Raw genomic sequence first — 18,450 nt, 5'->3', positions numbered from 1 at the left:
GCCTGTAAACCAACACTATTTCATATTATACTGACATCATTTTCCTATTTGCCAACAAGTGTACATGGGCCAACTCACATTAAAGAAACCCACACTGAAAAGAGCAAACTACAATCAATTCTGGGTTATATGCTTTCAAGATTAATTTGAAACCAAGTCTCAAATGCCTCTGGTTCACTTTTAGGCAAATCATATGTAGTGACTGTCCCTTTCAAATGCTTTAATTTACTTTTACAGCTATTTAGTAAAATCCTTGGTAGCACGAAGTATTAAAAACCATCTCTAGTCCACAGGAAGAATCTAAAAGAGAACAAAACCTCTATCAAAGAGCACATTCTTATCTGAATTAGGAAAAATTAGGAAAGTGGCTAGTTAACTCCTTATACTACAGGTCTTAAATTTTGTCTGAAATTAATTTCTATGACAGATTCGCAACTCAATACATGGACATATTATCAAATATAAATGATTTGGGGATTAATTACATCTTCAAATTTCTTCACGTGTATACAGACACATATTTTGATGCTTTTATAACATTATAGTTTTGTTTCCCAAATATTAAAAACTTTGTTTATAACACTATAAAACACATGTTATATAAGCCATTGATTTTCAGTAATCAAGGTAGAAAGTTCAACTGAACCACTTCAAACAAAAAACTCACCAATGTTCTCTGTAAAATGAACTGTTTTTCTATTTCAGTCACAAAGCTGATTAGAGTCTGACCAATGTTCCTATGTTTAGTGATGGCCAAATGCTAGCCCAAATGATTCAGTAATTTAGAGTAAGGAACTCCTTAATTATATTACAAAACTGTTTTAAATATCAGTGAGGGAGCATTTTGAAAACATATGTTGGAGAACAGGAGTGCTATTGGAATTTAGCAGGAGTGGACTATAACTAGGGGATTTCATGCAATGTACAAAACAGTCAGACACAATGAAAAACTTTCTCATGACCCATATATTTCAAATAGTGTTGGTAATACATGAAGATGTTTTTTTCGTAAGGTCTTCATATATCTTCACCCATGACATAGGTGAAAAATATGCTTAGAATTTATGAAATTGGTTTTTGCATGGTTTTCATACATGTTAAATTTTCCAGGAATGCATGGGTATCAACAAGATTACATTGGTTTTTTGTAGCTTTACCAAGAGTCATGCATTATTTTGAAAGTCTACAATGAAAATGCTGCTAAAGGCATTTAAGTCTGTTGTAGCTATCACATTCAATAAATTCAAATATAGATACAAGCAACACCTTATATCAATACCCCCAAGAATTTACCTACTGAGATGTTTTGTTATCAATTGTTTTCCTTTCATTTATTTTTTTACCCTTCTAAAATTCTTGTATATTATGTTGATGATTCTAAACTGTGCAGGCGGCCATTTTATATTATTTCCTAATTCAAGATACTAAAGGGACACCATAATAAAGATATTTACAGAATGGGAGCATTGAAGCTGACAGAGTTGAGAATGTCGTACCAAGCTACTCAATTCCACAGATTTGTTAGGTTTGCCAACTCAAATACACTCAAGTCACAACAGAGCATGTAAACATGAATGACACTGTCTAGTCCCTGTCCTCAGAGGTCAGAGTCTCATAAAACAAGGTGATCTGCCAGGTGCTATAAAGTTTCCAACAAAAGGAGAAATTACTTCTAGCAGGAAAATATGGGCTTTACAGACAGACTGCATGGCATTTAAAACACACCCTCAAGGAGGAAAAGCTGAGGAAAGAGAGCATTCCAGTCAAAAGCAGAAGATAGGCAAAGGAAGAGGCAGGAAATTGTGAAACCCTAATGGCACCTGGTAAATGATATGAACTCCCCTGAGCACAGAGTACATTAGGAAACAATGTTGAAAGGACAGGCTAGTGCCTAAATGCACTGTGAAAGGATCTAGATTTTGTCCTTAATAACAGTTTACAATAACAGATTGATAGAAGCAGGCAAAATCAAAATTGTTTATGTTCAATGATGTGGGTAAGTTGAAGATGGGTGAGTAAACTATAAGGCTTGAATGTAATCAAAACTGTAGGTAAATGTGGCACCTTAAGGAGAACCTTAGAGCTCACTTTCTCCCCAACATTTCCCAAATAAAGTCACTTGGTGGTGAGTGTAAAAAACAAGATAGTCAAAGTAAATTACTAATTACTGACAGAATAGTGATGCAGTACTGAATATTTTATGAACTACATTGGCTTTTATAAATACCTGGGTAAAAACTTAGTTCACACTTTGTCGGACCACAGATAGAATAAATACTTTTAAAGGTGTGATTATGTGATAAGCATTACATTAATTATTTAAACACAGTATCCAATTTATTCTTCAAAGGGCACTTAAAGCAGGCATATATTTCCATTTTAAAGACTGAGAAAATGAGGCTTACCCAAAATCATACAGCCCCTAGACTGGAAAAGAAGGACTGAGCCTAGGTATTCCAACTCCCTAAATCTCAAACACCACAGCTGCATCTCCGGGCTCAATGGTCAAAGTGAAAGGCCTGCATCTGTGATCAGTAAACGTTTCCTATCCATGCTGGTATTTCTGTCCCTAACTGTATACAGATCAAAATAAATGGCTTAAGGCTTTAGAGGTAATATATGAGAAAAATGGATGAAAATACATTTTCTTTCAATCTTCTAAAAAGGAGCCCTCTTGCTTTCTGCATTTAATAAAAGAAACAGCCCGTCTATGGCCATGCCTCCCAGAACATGCCCGATCTCATCTAATCTCAGAAGCTAAGCAGGGTCCAGCCTGGTTAGTACTTGGATGGGAGATCACCTAAGAAGACCAGGTGCTATAGGCGTTAAAAAACAGCCTTCCATATGTAATGCTAAGACTTGCTATTCACTTACTGAAGAAGAATTTGTATATATTCATTTTTTTTAGTCATACTGATACTCTTATGGAAAGCATTCTGAAAAAGAGAGAGCCCTTATACAAAGTGGTGTGGACACTGGATTTCATCAGTATCGAAAAACGGAAGTATCAGAGCAAACCCTCAGTTAAGGATATGAAATAATTTATGCAGCTGACATAGGTTTTCAATATGCTTATGATGTGACTTTTGGACAAAATTTCACACTTCATGATTAATGCAAGAAATATATACTGCAAAGAAAATTATAAAACATAAAATATTACTTTGTTGGTCCAAGACACTGGAGCTATAAAGAATCTAACATGCGTAACTTCCAAATGGAAAAAAAGTAACCCCTGTCCTCCTCAGACCAAGGCAGCCATGCCACTATCTAACAACACTATAAATCTTGCCTCCTAGGAAAATGATGACTAGCTGTCTCATCATTACTGTAGAACTAAAAAGTAAAAAAGTGTGGATACATATGGTTCTGCAACCAAGATTCACCATTTCTGAAACGTGCCAAGCCCAAATCACCTTGTCAACTCCAGTATAAATCATTTTCTTAAATGACTTCAATTTAGTCATAAGAAACAATGACATTATTTTCATGTCACCCCTTAACAGTCTCCTCCTCCTGAAGGTGAGGAAGCTTGAACTTCCATCTCACTGAGCAAAGGCTGGGATAAAAAAAGAGACAGAACACAACAATTATAAAGAAAGGCTCCCCATACCGCTTAATCAAGTAGAATGAGGAGACCAACACAGTATGTCTACGGCTATGTTGTACTAAGCAGAATTTAGAGAAATAAATGGTCTGCTGTAGATATGGAAGAAGTTAAAAAATGAAGTTTAAACAGCCTGTGATGGCTATAATGTGCTATTTACAAATATTCTATTTCTCCTCTTTCCAGAAACATGGTAGAATGGTTTTATGTGCAGCCATGTAACTTGCTCTGATCAAGGGAATGTAAGAGGAAATGAATCACTTCTGGGGTAAGCCTTGGAGAGCCACAGGGGAATTTACCATATTATTTTGTTGCAGCAAAGATACCTGAATACCTAAACATGTAGACATGGAATAGAGAGCCTGGAACTGACCCAGGATGGAAAGCTTTCTAGTGGCTGGATTGCTGTAACATACAAACACTAAGGAGCTAAACTGTCACTATAGTATAATCTAGCCCACCTTGTTTGTTACACAGTCCACTTAAACCATGGCCCAGTTCAACTCTCTAATTGTCATTTCATGACCATTTCTGTAAAAGAAAGTCACATTTTTATGCCTAGAAATGCCTAGGAAATAAATCTTATTTCTACCCCACACTAGTATTTGTTGAACACCCACTATTACCGTCAAACTAACAAGTAACAGAATAATGAGAAATGAAATCCAAACTCTGGAAATAAATGATGATTCCACACACGTCAACTAAAGAGTATAGCTAACATGTACCCTTCTTCAACCTTCAGAACCCAGATCAATGACATCATCTTCTAGAAACGTTTCTCACCTGTCTCTAATAATTACCTACAAGCAAGCCCATTTCCCCTACTGAGTTGGAACTACTTGTGACAAAGGCTATTCTATTCTACTCTCATTTTTATAACTAACATCTAGTATGGTGCTCACAAGCATGATGTTCTACAAATGGATGAATACAATCTTATACTAAGTTTGTAATCAGCACTAAGGCAGGACTCTTAACTCTAAAGTCAAAAGAAGTTTTATCAAAATAATGCATGTATCATCTCCAGAAGCAAAATAGCTAAATAATCAAGCCTAAAGAAGGCAAGAGTCAACACAGCTCTGAAGAACGAAGAACTAAAACTTGTCAGAATTTAATACACACATACTCGTTAACGTATTTGCTTTTCTCTATCTGTCCATTTTCTTCCATAAAGCAGGAGACATGCAATTGCCAACTTCAGATTCACACCTTCTCTCTGCTACCAGAATGGAAAAGGCTCCCAGCTTTTTCCCAGCTTGGATCACATGACCACCCAAGCTCAGAAAGATGAAAGACTGCAGATTCTCCCAGCTCTGCTAAGAGGCTAGGCGATGGGTAGCCAGGAGCAGGGCAAGATCTTGTTGGAAAAGAGTAATTATCATCTGAAACGCATGAGTGAAGAACTGAGGGAGATCATTCCACAAAGAGGGTTACTCTTCTAAGAGGGGCTACTAGCTGCTCAGCGAATCAGAAGGGCAGTTCGCCTGTATACTGGTACAAAGGGAGATTAACGACATTTGTACTTTTAAGTATACACGCATCAAAAAGTATTCTCACTCAGACCTCACTCCTTAAACCTGTTTTTCCAATGTTTAATCTCATTACTATAGAAATACTGATAAGATTAATGCAATTTTTCCTTATCAAATTAGCAAGAAAATGAAGATAGCAAAAATAGAATGATGAGAAAAAGTGCTCTTTTTCCTAATGGTGACAAGGAAATTGTAGGAAAAAATTTTATGTGCAACAACAATAAAAACTCCTTTCAACCAAAAAAATTTCACTTCCAAGACTCTATCTTTAATAAGAGATATCTGAAATGCAAACATTTATGCATAAGCAAAACCTTTCCCCAGTGCAACTATATAACCATCCAAAAACTGACAAGCAATCATGAAAAGTATTGTATGCTGACTCAGTAAATCATGTGATCGTTTGTAAACAATTTAAAAAATTCATGATATGAGAAAATATTTGTTAGGATGCTGATTTTTTTTTTTTTTTTAAAGCAGGATCCAAAACTGTTTAAAGTGTAATCAGCTATAGGTTAAATTGTATTTAATGAGACAAAATCAAAAATGGTAACACAGACTTATGTCTGGATAATATTTTTTCTTTTAGTGTTTTTCTGTATCCCACCCCCTGAAATAGTTTTTGAAGCAAAACACAAATCTATTTCTTTCATATAATTAATGCCGCTAAAAATATCCCTGCTCTGACACTGTTAACCAAAAGCTATTAAAACTTAGATTTCATATTCAGTTTTTATTCTGTAATAATTATTAAAAATTACAGATAAGTTTTTTAATGGGGCTGAGGTGTGGGGTAGATTTGAGTTCAAGCATTGCCTCACACAATTAAAAAATCTGACAGATTAAAGTAAAACTAAAATATAACCACAACAGAACTAAGAAGAAAATTTTACTCTTGGGATGGAGAAAACAAAGGAAGAAATAAAAGAGTTGACAGACAATTATCTAATTTTTAATACTTCTATAAATTAAAACATACCATAACAAATAATAAAACTAGCAAAAATATTTGCCCATATCATTAGGTTGATACCCTTTCTATAAAGGGTATCAAAAAAGAACAAGCATCTTCTAATTAAAATAAAAGACAGTAATGGACAACTCATAAGTAAAAACAGCCAACATGTGGGAAGATCTTCAACGCTTATAATAACCAAGGAAATGCTAACTTTAACCAAAAGAATTCTTTTTCCACAAACTTTTATTAAAAATGGTATGCTCTCTTGATTAGGATAAGGAGAAACAGGCACTCTCAAAGAATTAGTAGGAGTATAAACTTGCCCAATAAAAAAAAAAGAAGACATATAAATAAAGTGGTTTGATTTTTCTGAAAGACAATTTAGCAATTTGTTATAAGTCACCAGACTATTCATATCCTTAGGTCCTGTAAACCCTGTTATGGAATTTAACTTGATAAAATCAGGGCTATAATCAAGTATGACGGGAACAAAAATGTATTTTTTACAGCAAAAAATTAGGGGAAAAAACTAGAGGCCCAAATTTAAATCATGGGCTTTCATACCAAAGAAAATCAAGGAGTAAAACTAGAGACTAGAAATATTAGCCACAGTTATCTCTAGATGGTCAAATTAAATTGATCTTATTTCCTTGAATTTTCCCAAAGCTTCTCAATTTTCTATTCTCAACAAGCTGTTTTTACAACAAAAACAATATCAAAGAAACTATCGCTACGGCAATCCTAACCAAAGTTGCTGTAAAACTGAATTCAATCCCACCACCGCCATTTGAGAAAAACAAGAAGAAACACATAATATAATGAAAACGCTACTGCATGGCCAAGAGGGATGGGGAGACTACGAATACCTGTGCTAGAAGTGGAAAGGGCTAGGAAGTATCCCTGAGGGCAAGCCAACAAAGAAGCAGTGGAAGAGAGTGATTTCCTAAAGAAGGAAAAGAGAACAGAAAAGAGAAGAACAGATCAGCTATAGCCCAAAAAATTATAGAAGGAAAAGAGAAAAATAGAAGAGAAGATGTCTTGTTCAATTATGGAAAGAGATGAAGGATGGGTGAAAAAGAGGAGAGGGAATAATCAGGTGAGATTAATATACTCCAAAGATCCAACTTCCTTTTAAAGATGAACAAAAACTGTACTAAAAAAAAGCAAGCAATCCTGGTTTGGGAAAAGGACAGGTGAGCTACACAAAGAAGACAGCTTAATGCAAGTTTGGAAAAAACAGAGTGCATCAAAAATGAATGAATTAAGAAATTATACCAGGAAAAAACTGCTACTTAAATTCTAAACTGGATGAGCTAACACTCTTCAATTGTAAGCACTTCATATTTTCTTCTAAGGCCTTCATCATATGGATAAGCAGCAAAAACAGTTTAGCATAATGAAAAGAATCACTGACTTTATTTTTATCTTATTTTATTTTGTTCGCCTACAGCGCCCGGTCTTCCTAGGTGGTCTCCTATCCAAGTACTAACCAGACCCGACCCTGCTTTGCTTCCGAAGTCAGACGAGATCAGGCGTGTTCAGGGCAGCATGGCCGTAGAGAATCACTGAATTTAGAGTCAAGAGTTTGGGAACAAAACCTGACTCTACATACTACTAACTGGATAAAGTTGAGCAACCTACCTACCACATTTATTAAACAGGGGTTGCATACTCAGCCCACAGAGTTTCTGTGAGTCTCAACTAAAAGATTATGTAAAAAATATTTCTTAATCTAAAACACTCCACCAGCGCTGTGGTAGTGGATGCTATTATTTTTACCATTCTTGAATCACTATTGCTATGAATACATTTACAAGACCAAGTCCACTGTTTTTAGGAAGCAAAAGGCACAATAACAACATTTTACTTAGGAAAGCTAAGTAACAGGAGTCAGATAAAAAGAATGAAAATACAGTTTTATAACTGCTCTCTCCCAATTAACCCCAATCCTTTCACTCCCAAAAATCACAAGAGGTTTCTTAGAGGTTAGATAATTGCAAGTACAGCACATGGTACTGGGGCTTCAAAATTCAATTTGGGGTTTGATGAAAAGGTCCCTCCAGTTCTGAGATTCTATCATAAGCAAAAAAAATCAAGATGTCTAAGAAGACAAAATGAAATTCAGATGAGCAAAATTATCTTCTAATTTCTATTTGTAGTAAAACTGATAAAAAAATTTTGGCTAAAGTTCTAAATTTCTATATCCTGATAATTATACTTACCCACTTAAAAACAGGGACAATCTATATACTTAAAGTTATTATCAAACTGTGGTATAGCCACACAACTGAACATAAAGACTTTAAAAGTCATGTTTTTAAACAATTTCTAAGAATACATGAAATGACATAGATGACCATAAGTTTTAAAAAGTGACTAGGCCCTCTTTTGTGTACTACTTTTGTGGGGAAATGTTTTTTAAAGATACGTAAAAGTTAAAATGTGAGAACTGAACTGAGGTTACATTACTGAAAGGGGGAGTTAGCTATAAAAACTCTAATTACACTTTGCTTATGTTTTTTGGCATGTTTTCACCCATTCCAAACACATTTAAAATTGAACTTTTCCTTCACACTGAGCTTAAAGCACATGAATTACGATGAAAGATCTGTCATTCTATAAATCTAACTGCATTCCATCTTGATTACAACCTTATTGTTATGTAAACCAATGCATCTTAATCACTAGTATTAACCACTTCCATGTGTTTCATGCTCATATTTTTAAAAATATATAATACATTAAAATATCTAAATAATTTTACATAACATCGATTTGTAGAAAAGATAATGGTGCCAAGACATCACTGTGGATTTTAGAAGCAATGTACTGTGTGACAGCCTCAAATGTTTGTCAGTCATGTGCAAGAGTCCAAATATAACCTGAGGATTAATATCTATGAAACTGCAGTTGTTCCAAAGATACATGACTCATGAGCACATACGTGCACATATATACACACACATATGTACAGTAAAAAAAAGACTAAGAAGAACTATGCCAGTGTAACAGTGATTCTAAGTGAACTGTGGAATTGTGATGTTTTTCCTTACACTTTTCTATATTTTCCAAACTCTCTAAAATAAATATGTAACATTTTCATAATGGAGCAATGATATTATTTTACTCGACAAGATACAGTGTGGTTGCTCCAAAGAATAAAGTGAATCTAAAAAAGCAAAAAACAATTTCAGGACAGAACTCTGTACTAGAATTGTGCTCAGAGATTAACATACTACAATACTGAAGCTAACCAACAATCCTATGGAATAGGTATCCTCCAATGCGTGGACTAAAAAATTGAGGTTTCCCAAAAGATTTAACAAAAGACATACAGTTATTTAATGGCAGAGGCAGAATTTGCACACAAAGCTGTACTAGTCCAAAGTCCATGTGCTCAGCCACTAAAAAACAGCCTGACATCAAGATGTGTTTCAGTTTATTCTTTATGTGTGCCATTTAAAAATTTTATTTATAATTTACTAAACAATATATACATGGTAATGCCTCAAAATGCTGCATCAGGAAATCATATCAGAATTTAGCCATTAATTATCACAAGCTAAACAGGATTTAATCTATGGATTAGGGAACAAGGCCTTGCAAGTACAGTTCCAAGTACCTTATATATAAAAGGGAGGACTTGGCTAGATTATACACGGTATTTTACATTCATGAGAATGCATCTGATTCTTCACACTACCTCCTATACAACTACTCCAGCTGAACACCAGACCACTAAGAAAATGAAGAGAACTGATGTGCTATATTAAAGTCAGACTGCCTCACCACCCTGTCAGCATCCATTTGGTCAAAAGATGAGAAAAAAACCCCAAAATATCAAAACTTAAGATCTTAAAACAAATGAAGCTTCCTTTCAATGAAGTAAATAAGTCAAGACATAAAGAAAGGGACCACAAAGGGTTGAAAGGTGTGCTGTAGCATGTGTTTAGGGGAATGAAGAGAGAAAGAACAAATAAAACATGACATTCTGTACACTAACCACCCTAAAATTATTTTTTTATTTTATTCCCAATTCCTTTTCAAATTACCATTAAATACATACCTTCCTCCTATTGAGTCGTCTTGTGGTTGGGCCCCGGCAGTGTTCCTCTGTGAACGTCGCAGTGACCCCCCTGGATTGTTATTAGGCCGGTTGGACATTGGCACCTCTCTCTTGAAGGGACATACCCTTTCTAGACACTACCATTCACTAAAAGGAAACAGATGAGAAAAAATTATCAGCTACACATGGCACAAAACAGAAAACAAATAAGAGGTGCCAACAATGAAGGGGAAATTTTATGTAAACAATATGACTATAAAGTCTTCACAAATACTGCACTGTCTCATTAAATTAAATCTAATTAACATGTTATAACGTATCAAGAATCGCCAAAGTCAAGGTCCAGAATGCAGCACATAAAATTAACTTACATTTTTCATGGAACACCCAGGAAATTCCCAATTCAAAGAAAACAGCACAATTAGAAATCTGTCTTTGTTTCCACATTTTTAATACTGTGTATAAAAGGGCATTGCACCTAGTGTCAAGAATACCTTGGCTCAGGTCCTGTGATAGAACAGGTATTAAAGGAGCCCACCTTTGTACAAACTACCACCTCTGGCCTCCAATTCCTCACCACAGAATATAAAACAACATATGTCATGCCTACTTTACAGTACTGCTTGTGAATGAATAACAAATGAAATTATAAATACAAAGGAAACCACAAACTATCGTATCTTAATGGAGATACAAGGAGAAAGCAACTCAAGTACAATAAACTGAGAAATGGTCCCAGATATTCTGGATTTCAACATCAGTTGTGCTGGCTGTGACCTTGGAAAAAAAACTTCATCTCTAGATTTTATTTGCCTCCTCTGTAAAAATCAGTATATTACCTACCTCACAGAGCTGCTAGCAACAAGAAAATGTGAAAGTAGTTCCTAAGTACAAGTTAGCTCAAAGCACAGTTCTTAATTTGAATTTTCTTTCTATCAAAACTTTATTATATAGACAAAAAATGCTGATACTCAAAGAAAATCAGTTAACTGATAAAACAGGCCAATATTACTATCATAGAAAGAATTATGATTTGTATAAATAAAATCTGTCACAATTTTTCTTAGGCCTCCAGTCAAACTCCAAGTAGAGTTCTTAATTAATTCTACTTGCTGAGGAGGGAAGAAAACGGAAATGATCATGACTTTAGAGGAACTAGGGCTGAATCTATTACTAGATTTTGTTTTAAGAGATCCTATGCCCTATAACAGGAAACAGTTTTCTTTTGAGTTACATGTTGACCCAGTTCAGTAGAGAAAGAAAGTGTTCTCTGTCCCATGCCCACATCAATTAATGTACTAAATAAACTTCAATCAGAATTCAAATTACTAATGTAATTAGTCAATTTTTGAAAGACAAAAATGAAATACTACGTGAACATTCAAAGAGAGAAAAAGGAGGTTAAATTTACATATGCTGATATGGAAAGATCTCCCCAAGATATGTTGGGGGAAGCAATATAAAACTCCCATCTGTGTGTGGGTACATTAAAAAGGTTTGCATATTTATCTTTATATATTGTCTACACACTGAAAATTGATGGAAGGATTCATGAAAACAGACTTCGTTTTATGACTGCCACTGAGAAAGAGAAGTGCTGGAATGAAGTTTGAGATAAAAGGAGTCATTTTTGTTGTTTACCCTCTGTAAGATAGGTCACTCTATCACAGTAGTTACAAATGTAGAGTTCTAGAGTCAAACTGCCTCTGGCCGAGTTCAAATCCTGACTCCAACACCAACAAGTGGTATGACCTTGCATATATATTTTCCTGCTCTTCAGTCTATCAAATGGAGATAAAGAATTTAATCTCGTAGAGCAGTTGAGCTATAAATGAAAAAAATCCATGCAAACCACTTAACACAGTACCTATCATATAGCAAGGATCCAATACATATTACTATTGTTATTACTATAAGCATTTATTCAGAAGAATAAAAAGAATACTTGTGGTAAAACAAAGTTGTGGGGGGGACTTCATAAAAACACTGTCAACATGAGTTTGAAATTTCTAGCAATATAATTTAAAAAGTGAGTTTTGCTATTAAAAAAAAAAACACATTGTGTTTTTAATTAAGGGTGAGCATCACAATCACCTGGGAAGTTTTGTAAAAATATGAATGCCTGGCCTTTGCTCTCATAGATTGATTCTGTGGGTAGAGAAACTGAAGACATTTTAAAAGAACTCTCGGTTGTACTGCACTAGAGAACAATTGCACCCCGCTAAAGAATTAAATAAAAGGCCAGTCTATTTCAGAATTCATCCAAGTTTTGCTACTTCAAACACCAATCTCAATGTTATTTCACTTGGACCCTGAACAGCATAGATACAAGAGAATAGCATGTTACTGCTGCTTTTACTTTTATTAAACAGGGTTGGTAGATCTCACCTGCCACTTTGCTATTAAATGCCTACTGTATGTCTTGGAGTGTTAAGTCATTCAAATGACTATAAGTCACATTGTTTAATCTGACCTGTAGTCACACCAGAGTAACCTTAATAATGCTCTCAACATCTTCAGAGCTTGTCAACAAGCACCATTATCAGCCAAAAGGCCATTCAGGAATAATTCTGGAGATTTTAGAGCGTAGGAATGGCAAGTAAGACAACACTATTTATCAAAGTGAGACTTGCTTTTAAAGCACAAGTTGATCTTTAAAGAAAGAAATCAGACTTTGTATTAAACTTTGGAGTCTGAATTCCCAAAAAGTAAATATAATATTAACCTATGATACACAATAAGATGTCCCCATCTGCCAGGTATCAACAAATCCAGAGCTGAAAGGGACCCACAGGAATGATCAACCCCTTACATTACAGGCAAATCCAAAAGAAGAAATTTCAAAGTCATCTGTTGGGGAATCGGTCCTCCGAATCCTGATACTACAGAGGCCTAGCCCCTCCAGAGGGCACCACTACCTCACATTCAACCACAATTTACCTCCTCTTTGGCTTCAGATAAGAGCCCAAAAGTTTGTAACGTACAATTATTTCTTCCGTTATATGAATATTATTTATTGTATTGACCAATTACTTATGCCTACCATATTACACTAATTAAAATTGAAAACACACACAAAAGTGAGTTATACTAATATAAAAACTATATTGCTAGAATTTAATAACCTAAAAAGGAACTCAAAACTTCCATCTTAATAAATTATCTCATATTACTGAAACTAGAAGTTTTAAGTCCAGCTATTAATAACCCTATCAAGTCCTGAAATATACCAATCTTCCAACCATGGATATACCTTCATTTCCGTATAATCACCAAGATTTTTCACATAAAACCTTTGATGTTAAGTCTTAAAGCACTGAAACAGATGATATATATGACTTTGAATAAATAAACTACAAAAACACTATTGGATATGTTCAAGATTGAAAACAACCTCATAACTGTTCACAGCTCTAAGCCGTCCAAAAAATTTAGGGTACTTGAATTTTTTGTAAAAAGGCATTTACCTCTTTAGACAAACAGAACTTCGGCGGTGGGGGGGGGGGAGGGGAATAAAATAGAATTGTGTATTAATCTATATTTAAACACTCATTCTTAGAATCCTATAAGAATATTCTTCCAAGGACTTCAATTGCAAATATTTTGACAACTGATTTTCCTGTATTTTAACTCAAAATCCCAGGAGAGAGGTTAAGGCTAGGGGGGAAAAAACTTAAAACAAATTCAACTACTCAGAGCAAGAGAAACCAACTGCAAAAATTAACTTTAGAATGTGGTAGTTCTTCCTAGTCAAATGGTCACAAAGGTAAGTATTTATGCAGAATTTCTATCACATGAAGGAAATTTCATAGACTGGAGAACAAATCTCCAATTTAGTATAACCTAGAAAAGAGTCAAGAAAAGCCCCAAAGCAAGCTAATATGTTTACTCATTAATCACTACCTATTACCTGATAGGCAGTTCTAAAAACTAAAGGAAAGTTGTATTATTTTCAAAGTAAAGATGATAATTTAAAAAAAAGAAAGCTAGTCTACGGCCATGCCACCCTGAACAAGCCCAATCCCATCTGATCTCAGAAGCTTAAGCAGGGTCGGGTCTGGTTAGTACTTGGATGGGAGACCACCTAGAAAGACCAGGTGCTGCAGGCAAAAGGAAAAAAAAAGCTAATACTTATAGCCACACAGTTGTCTGCTGAAAGGTTTCAGTTTTCAGAACTCACATTTAAGTGAATCTTATTTATCCAGTGTGCCCCCTCCCATAAGTTCTTACACACAGTATTGGTCCTCCAAGAAGGCCTGGTTTGGCTTCAGATTATGAAACTGGGGTTTAATAACAACAGTACTAAGCACTGCATAGCGCTTTACTCGTGTTTATTCTAAAATAAGAAAAATTTAAATATACCGATGAGCCTCATAAATCATTATATTATTCCTACTTTACAAATAAGGAAATTGAAGTGTTACAAAATTAAGTAGCCTACATGCAACAAATAATGACATCCGGAACTGCAGATGTGAACAACTGCATGCACTAAATCAAGAAGGAAATGACTAGGTTTTAGGAGAAAGTGTAGTAAGTTAAATATACCAAGGGCACTATTAAAGAACTCTACAATAAAATGGAATCGAAGTCACCCAGGCTTATAATAGAAGTCATGCTTAAGTACAAATGGCAAGGACTTCAAAAACAAGACTGTCTAAAATGAGAGCGAATAACCTTTAAGCCTCCCTAAGAGCAAGGGATTGAGAGGTGCTGACAGACAGAGACAAATAAAACAATCCTTGCTCACAAGGAGCTTACCGCTCTATATCCCACTACGAGACTCTAAAACACAAATACAGAGGCTCAAATCCTGGCTCTACTGCTTAATAACAGTAAGATGTACAAGTACCTTACCTTCATCTCTGTTTCTTTCTTCATTTAACTAGAGATAATATTATTAACTTCAAGGTTTAAGTATTAGAGACAATGTGTATAAGGCTCTTAGAACAGAGCCTAACACATGATAGCTGCCATTTAATGAGTGACCTGTAAATACAATGAAATGACTAGTGAATCTGGGAAAAAGGGAGGGGACCCATCAGGTCTACCATCTGAGTAAGAAAAGAATTTGGGAGGAAAAAAAATGACAAAAAAAGTTCTACAAAATCATTTGGGATAGTTGGTATTTCACTCTAATTTTGGAAGGAAGTAAAACAAAAACAACAATAAAACCTCAGCAGTTAGTATGTATTGATAATTACAAATCAAATGTCAAACTCTTAGTATTTGTATCTGTTATACAACAGTGCAACGTGAATTAACTTTAATGAACTAAATCTTAGTTTGGATTAGGGAAGCAGGGTTGGGGGGTGGGGGGTGAGGGGATACTATCTTTTTGCCAGTTAACCAAAATAGTTTTGTAGAAAAATTAGACAAAGAGCTACTGAGTACAGGGAAAGATCTAAGTTACCTGAGAATGAGGGTCTGTTAAGCACTTAATTCCATTTTAGGGGCATAAAAACTATTCCAATGTCATGATGGAAGTTGTACAATATGTAAAAATACTACTTTCAAATCATATTTTTGTGATACTAGAAAACTATTTAGTGGGAAAATATCGATTTTAATGTGAACATTAAAATAAAAATGATTATGAGTAATGTTATTCTGTGCTTACTATGTGCCAGGCAAAGTGCCTTTCATTTAATTTTCACAACCACCTTACAAAACTGGTACTGGAAATAACCTTCCTTGAGAAGCTGTGGTACACAGTAAGTTCAAATAATCCAAGGCCATGAAGCCAATAGGTGACAAGCCCAGCACTCAAACACAGGTTGAACCTAAAGTCCATGTTCTTTATGATGATGCTATATGGCTGAAAAATAATTATATGTTTACCTTTTTTAAAGTCAAATGTTAGAGAACAAAGACATTCCATTCCAAGCTTTGGATTATCCAGAGAAATCTAACTCTTTTACATTTCTTTGAGAAACTCAGTTTAGCTGACCAATTCTTAAATGAGTAATATTCAAAAAACATGCTAAATGATATGAGAAGCAATATCAAAGGTAATATTGTAAACAAAGAGAAGGTGACTTAATTTTGCCCTCAGCAGATTGAGAACGTCCAGCTTAAAAGGCTACAGCAGTAAGGAAAGGCAGCAAGAAATGAGAGAATAAGTCACGTGGAAGGATGCCCAGCAGTACACTGGGGCTGAAACGTGGGTTCTGGGGAGAACATGGACTTATTAGAAATAAGTCCGAGCTGTACCACGAAGGGCCTAAAACTTAAAAAATGTGGGTTTAAGACCTACAGATAAGGAAGCAGATCAACTATTAAACTATCAAATAGCCCTAAGGATAGACGAGGGTCTGAGGACAATGGAATGTGAAACAAAGAGATGGAAATAAAGGAACATTTCCAGGATAAAATCTATACAATCAGAAAGAAAAGACTAAGACTGCGATTATCAAACTCAGCATGCATACAAACTGATAAGCACTAATCTAGAAAGTCTCCTATAGGGGAAAAATCAGGAAGGAGGTATTACAGACACCAAGGGGAATAAGATGCATAGGCAGAGTTCAAATAACACAGAAAGGACAGACACGCGAGAATGAAGTGTCCATCAGATTTAGAAATTGGTGAGAGTTGGTTCTAGAAACTTTGGGGAAGGAGAGTATGTGGGTGAATTAAGTGAACAGGAAACACCAACTCTCCTCTGCAAATGCTAGGCTAAAAGAGGACAGAGAAGAGAAAAGAGCCAACGAGGTAAGGGGAGGCAGGGCTGACGAAGGTTGTGTATACAGGAGTATATGCGATTTCTCTGTTTTTCCTTTTAAAAAAATAAGTTTTAAGCATATTTACGTATGTAAGGAAAAGAATTACTGAAAGGACTGGAAATAAGATATCATTTATTAACAAGATCCTGGAGGAGGGGTGGAGATTAAGAGCATAAGCCTCAGAGAAGAAAAGAGGTGCATCCATCTCCAAGGCAAGGGAAGATAACAAATGGCAGCAAGGATGTACATGCCTATCTTGACTGAACATGTCGTTAACAGATATTGAGAAAAGCATGAGAATGAAGATTTCAAAGAGATACTCAATGGAGAACAGAAAGACCTATGGGCAAGGATGACTGCCCAGCAGTATTAATCACCTATGTGAGAGCAGAAACCATAAATTTAGTGCCAAATCCATACCTGATATATTAAGAGGAAAGTCTCATCGACAGTGAGCTGTTCCACACCATAATTTAGGAACAATATAAATTATATTTGCCATTATGCCATTCTACTCCAAAACATGAATTTAACCACTTTACTAATCTGTTCACATCTGATCCATTTACAGAAGTGGAAACAGAATAAAATCAACCCACCAGAGTCTAAATTCTGAATAACTTTTATACTATACCTTCATTTACAAAGTGCAAATTAAGAACTAAAATGCCTATAGCAAACACCTGATCTTTCAAGCATCATCCAACACTTAACTAAATTCAACACCTGAAACCGATCCCAGCACCCACCTTTTACAACTGTAACATGCCTTGAGTATCTACCTTATATACCATCTGGCAAGACTCAATGAAATTAATTTTGGCATTATTTTCACAAAGTATATTGTTCTTCTGAGTATTAAGCCAAGCAATTATATCTATACAACTTGTGCTGATAACTCTTAGAAATGTCCTTTTTCTTATTCAACAGAACTTGAGATTCACAGTTATCTCAGTTAATACATTAATTAGCACATAATAGGTTCCAATATTTCTTGAGTCTAAGCACACTTGATTCAAAAGGCTTTTGGACTTAACCCAGATACTTATTGCAAACCTAGAAATAGGAGATAGGAGAGTAAAGGCTCTTTTTCTTTACTTCCCTCTCTGATCAAGCAAAATGAATAAATGCTTAAGAATTCAGAATAACACCCCCATTTAAATGAAACTAGAGAAAATGAAACTAGAAAAACTAGAGATTTAAATGAAACTAGAGATTTAAATGAAACTAGAAAAACTAGAGATTATGGCTATACCCATAATCACAGACGAAAATTTGTCAGATACAATAAAATCTGTAGCAAAAACAGGGAAGATCACCACAGAATTTTTAAAAAAGAAAATGATAAGAAGATAATCTTAAAGGTTCCTATGGATGACCCAGTCCTTGAAAAACTATGAACTACAGAAGAGCAATCGCAACAAAAAATCAAAGTACCTCCAGAACCAAGAAGAGAAGCAGGTAAGGGAAATGGCGACTCCAAAATTAAGATGGGCTAGGCAAACAATGATTAAACCACCAAGCAAAAGTTTTCATAAAGGGCTTTTCTCCCAATGGAG

The 18,450-nt window shown here is 35.1% G+C and overlaps 1 protein-coding gene and 3 pseudogenes across 24 annotated transcripts in view; 2 read left to right on the top strand and 2 right to left on the bottom strand.

Annotated features, from left to right (window-relative positions):
• TRIP12 (thyroid hormone receptor interactor 12) overlaps window positions 1-18,450 on the bottom strand; it is a 132,504-nt gene that overhangs the window by 79,786 nt on the left and 34,268 nt on the right. For 20 of the 24 annotated variants that reach the window (XM_025043231.1, XM_025043234.1, XM_025043235.1 and 17 more), the window contains exon 2: window positions 10,167-10,313. In XM_025043231.1, coding sequence (XP_024898999.1) covers window positions 10,167-10,264 — 98 coding nt within the window. In that variant the 5' untranslated portion in view covers window positions 10,265-10,313. Of the gene's footprint in view, window positions 1-10,166; window positions 10,317-18,450 lie in introns of those variants that run through there. The other 4 variants (XM_025043248.1, XM_025043249.1, XM_025043250.1 and 1 more) reach the window with 1 other exon arrangement.
• Window positions 2,707-2,825, top strand: LOC112475426 (annotated as a pseudogene).
• Window positions 7,542-7,660, bottom strand: LOC112475413 (annotated as a pseudogene).
• On the top strand, window positions 14,156-14,275 carry LOC112475412 (annotated as a pseudogene).

This window comes from Pteropus alecto, unplaced genomic scaffold, assembly GCF_000325575.1.
Source record: "Pteropus alecto unplaced genomic scaffold, ASM32557v1 scaffold110, whole genome shotgun sequence".
Classification (NCBI taxonomy): domain Eukaryota; kingdom Metazoa; phylum Chordata; class Mammalia; order Chiroptera; family Pteropodidae; genus Pteropus; species Pteropus alecto.
Note: the sequence above shows the minus strand (reverse complement) of the source record. Positions and strands in the feature narration are given on the sequence as shown.